The sequence below is a fragment of the Tursiops truncatus genome, chromosome 4 (assembly GCF_011762595.2).
Source record: "Tursiops truncatus isolate mTurTru1 chromosome 4, mTurTru1.mat.Y, whole genome shotgun sequence".
NCBI lineage: Eukaryota > Metazoa > Chordata > Mammalia > Artiodactyla > Delphinidae > Tursiops > Tursiops truncatus.
Genome location: NC_047037.1, coordinates 14,081,339 through 14,085,743, shown reverse-complemented (window position 1 = coordinate 14,085,743; position 4,405 = coordinate 14,081,339). Strand labels below are relative to the sequence as shown.

Genomic DNA, 4,405 nt, shown 5'->3' with positions numbered 1-4,405 from the left:
CAAAGTGAATCAGCTATATGTATACGTATATCCTCATATCCCCTCGGGTTATTGTATAATTTGGAGGAACCATTTTTCTGAGAAGATTTAAGGTTTTTCTCCTTACTCTTTATAAGTTATAAATATATTTATAATTTAGAAACTCTGTTGTAGAATTAAATTTAATTAGCATTAATAAGAACCCATTTTTGCTCAGGGACATGCGAGGTACTAGTTATAAAGACAGGAGATTCCTGTTCTCATGAAGGTTACCATGACTGACTAGAGAACCACACAGGGCAACTATACCAGAGTTTGTGAGTGGGTTGTCTGATTCTACTGTAGGAGCTCAGAAAGGGGTGAGACAATTATGGACTTGGTTTGGTCAGGAGTCATGAGGACATGGTTCTGGACTATGGCCTGAGGTATGAGAAGTCTGTGAAATACAGGAAAAGTGTTTCAGAGATTCAGTCTATTGAGAATAAGAAACTATGGCTTATGAATTAGAATTAAGGATTTGAGGAGAACAGGGAAAAACGCACTTGGGCTTAGGTTGCTTTTGAAAAGAAAACAGCGAAGAATCGATACATTCGCAGGAGCAGTAACTGACTATTGACTGGAACACCGGATGCGGGTGCCTTACGAGGATTTGTACTCCAAAACAAAAAAATTTTTTTTAACTGCGTGTTGATAAATATTGAGTGTTTTCGAGTAACATCTTACAGAATGTATTTAGTGTCTTCATTGCGGAAATTTCTTAAATGTTCTTCAGAAGACAATGAGGTCATTCAACCAGGTTTCATCAGCCCCAAGCGGGGCAAGCAAAGGTGGTGGAGAAGAGCCCGGGAAGCTGCCAGAGCAGGCAGAGGAGGAATCCCAGATTTTGCACGGAACTGGCCACTGTAAGTGGTTCAAGGTGTGAATGGGATTTGGATTCATTTCCATGAGAAACCGAGAGGGAAGCCCCGTGGATATTCTAGTTGATGTATTTGTACACCGAAGCAAATTATTCATGGAAGGATTTAGAAGCCTAAAAGAAGGAGAACCAGTGGAATTCACATTTAAAAAATCTTCCAAAAGCCTTGAATCAATATGAGTAACGGGACTGGTGGGAACCCCAGTTTAGGAAGTGAAAGAAGACCCAAAGGGAAGACACTACAAAAAAAAACCAAAAGGAGACCGATCCTACAGTCATGCTAAGGAATGTAGTCTTCCTCCTCGGCCAGAGAAGTGCCATTGCTGTTAGAGCATCACGCACATGGTGGCGAACTGCCCTCACAGAACTGGGTGCAGCCACCCGCCCGTTCTCAGGGAAGACCGGAAGCAGAGCCCCAGCCACGCACTTCGACGTTCCCTCGAGAGGTGGGGGGGCGGGGGGTACGGCTATCCGTCACCACCGTTTCCTCAGGAGGCGAGGTCCGAGGTCTCAGAGTGGCCAGGCACGTCACCTGCAGAAGCTTCCTCCACAAAGTCATCTGCAGCACCAGATCAAAGCAAAACGGGGCCTTCCGTTCAAAAACGGAAAAAGACATGACCCTTTTTCTTAACGTATCGTTTTCTCTCCCCTCGGTTGGGAAGTCTACCTCATGCAAATACAGGGGAACAGTATTGCACAAACAGCAACTGACCTGGGATTTTTAACTCCTGTTGAGGAACAGTGAATTTTTTTAAACAGACAAATCACTCCAAGCAAATTACCTTTGAGCAGGGTGTCATGTGTCACGTGACTCAGAGGATGCGATGCTCTATGTATCTGTATGTGCCCGTGTGAGAGGGAGAGAGCCTTAGTCTGTGTGTGTGTAGGAGGATTTTCTGTAGAATGTAGACATATGTATAAAGAGGGTTTGTCTTTATATATGTGTGTATAGAGATGTAAGCACACACCCTCCCTCGCAGAATTGGACATCCCCAAGAATTGAAAATTCAGGTGAAGCATTTTAGATGGTTTTGAAAATAACCCTTGGAGTTTTTCTTGAAATACCATTCCCTTTATATTGCATTAGGAAAAAAAAAATGACTGTTACCTTCTGTGTGAACCAAAGGATACTTCAGATCTCAGAGCTGCCAATCATATGGTACTAAAGGTTTTTAAGACATCAGTTCTCCCGAATTGGGGATTGCCTCTTCTTCTTGATATCTGTAGAATGTGTCCTCCACCCCTCCCCCTTTGAAAGCAGTACCTTAACTCCATATGCCTCTGACTGCCATAAGCTTTTTTGAATCTGGTATACATAACTCCAGAAAAGACAATGAATGTGTAATTTCTATGCCGATATTTCAGTGATTTTAATTCATATGCTTTGATTGTAAATTAGATGACTATTCAGAGAAATGAAGGGGAGGGCAATGTATAAAGGTAGTGACTTGATTGTTTTCAATGGTATTTTGATACTCGTTATAATCTTTTACCTGTTGTGAGGTTTTTGAGGGACTGTGGCAACAGCAGCTTCCCTTGACTGAGTCAATCCTTCCAACCGTCACTTCGAGCGGAGGCCTCCTTGTTTACTACTGAAGACCTTGGAGGAAAACTGCAGTTGTTTGGTGTATGTTTTTGGTGGCTGTTTTTATTCTCCCTGGAGAGTTACCTAACTTGTTTCTAAAACAAACAAACAAAACAGCACAGATGTGAGTAAAATGCCAGGGTTGAGAATGGAAATTAAGTGGATGCTCACAATTGCCCAATTACATATGACCTTGAATAATATTAAAAAGCACCGTGTTTGATGGCGGGCGACTAGAGTGATGAGCCTGGGGCAGGAGGTTCCCAAACCTCTCCTACCAGAGAGCTAGGAGTATTTTATACAATACAGTTCATTAGGGGAATTCCCTCATGACTGTTCCTGAAGGGACCTATGTGGGAGATTCAGGATGAACATTCAATGATGGGGACAGAGACACTTCTCAGGTTGGTCCTCAGTTATATTAATAAACTGGCTGAGGGCCAATCATAGTATTGGTCCCTTCAGGTTTCAGTCATGAAAAACATTCATTCTGGTGTCATCCTGGTTCTAGATGTTTTGGACACTTTTGGAAACATCTCCAAGAAGGTACCAATTAGTGGCGATGCTTAACATTGGCAATAAATATAGTTGTGTATGAGCCTGTTGGTGTAAGCTCAGATAATCAGAAACAGAAAATAGCATGATTCAAATGAGACACATTCTGCTGAACAGTTTCTGTGCCCTCCCCGACTTGTCCTGCCGAGGGAGGCTTGTGGTACGGTTGCTGCCGTTTCAGCAAGCAAGCCACGCAGAAGGAGAGCGAGCCTCGGGCTGGGCCGCCATATCACTGTCAACTCAGCTTGAGTTGACAGTGTCTGTGAGAATCTCCATGGGACATACTGAAATATCAGTGTGCTGTGATGCAAAGCTTACCTTTGACGATATTGAATGTGATAAAGAAGTACTTCCTTGCCTTATGTGAGGATCCTAAGCTTATTTAAATTACGTAGACAAATCAAACTGGTGTTGCTTAAATTTTTAGCAGGTATAATAAGCAGGTTAACAGTAAAAGTACAAAACGTAAGCCACTTTGAAAATTCAAACCAAAGTTCCTTGACCTTATTAGAAATAGGAAATTATGGTCTTGAGAATTGGACATTCCCTGTTTACATATAAAAAGTTCAGAGCTGAGATCATGGTTTAAAAAAAGACAGACAGAAAGAAACATGTTATAACTATGGACCTTATGGGTGCAACTTGAAATCATTTTTCAGCATCTCACCAGACTGAACTAAGCACATACCAAACCTATCTTATGATTAAAAGTTGGGGTTTATTTTTTATATAAGAATATTATCACTATTACATAACACACTCAGGACAAAGAACTTTGCTCAGGGAACATACCATATAGTATTTTTGTTTCTTTACAGAATAGTCTACAGTCCTGCTTACTCAAAGCAAACCAAATAACTTAGACCTTTATATAAGTATTATGTACCGATGTTAGTAATAACTAACCTCTGAGTTTGACATAGATCAAAATTTCTGAATATCAGATATCGGTTCTCCTATTTTTATTTCATGTGAAAAGTACTCTAAAGGAGACTTCCTCACCTCCTTGCATATGTGAATATCACTGACGTAAGCACAGTGTCCATTTACATGGGTGAAATATTATTCTGTTTACAGCAAAAGGCTACCTCATAGTTGATGCATAGCACACCTCTATGCTGCTCCAGCCTTACAATGGCTGATAATGCTCTGGTACAGACCTTGTTATCTATAGTATAGATAGCAGTTCACAACTGCATGTTTCTGACAAACACTTGTGAATAATGAACCATCTCATCTAGTTAGCCGTCTCCCAGCATTTCCCTCAAGTTATCATGTATTTTGTTTAAAGACTTATAGGGACTCTTCTACTGAAGCAAAACAGAACACACAAGCAATCTTGGAAATAGCTACTTTGCCCAGAGGTCGGT

General features: G+C 41.2%; 1 protein-coding gene across 1 annotated transcript; it reads left to right on the top strand.

The window, feature by feature from the left end:
- Positions 1 to 757: 757 nt before the first annotated feature.
- On the top strand, positions 758 to 1,513 carry LOC101321343 (protein lin-28 homolog B). Its single transcript, XM_073803633.1, is given in 5 exon segments — positions 758 to 1,082; positions 1,085 to 1,142; positions 1,144 to 1,256; positions 1,259 to 1,347; positions 1,349 to 1,513. Coding segments are annotated over 5 exon segments (750 nt in total).
- The last annotated feature ends 2,892 nt before the right edge of the window (positions 1,514 to 4,405 follow it).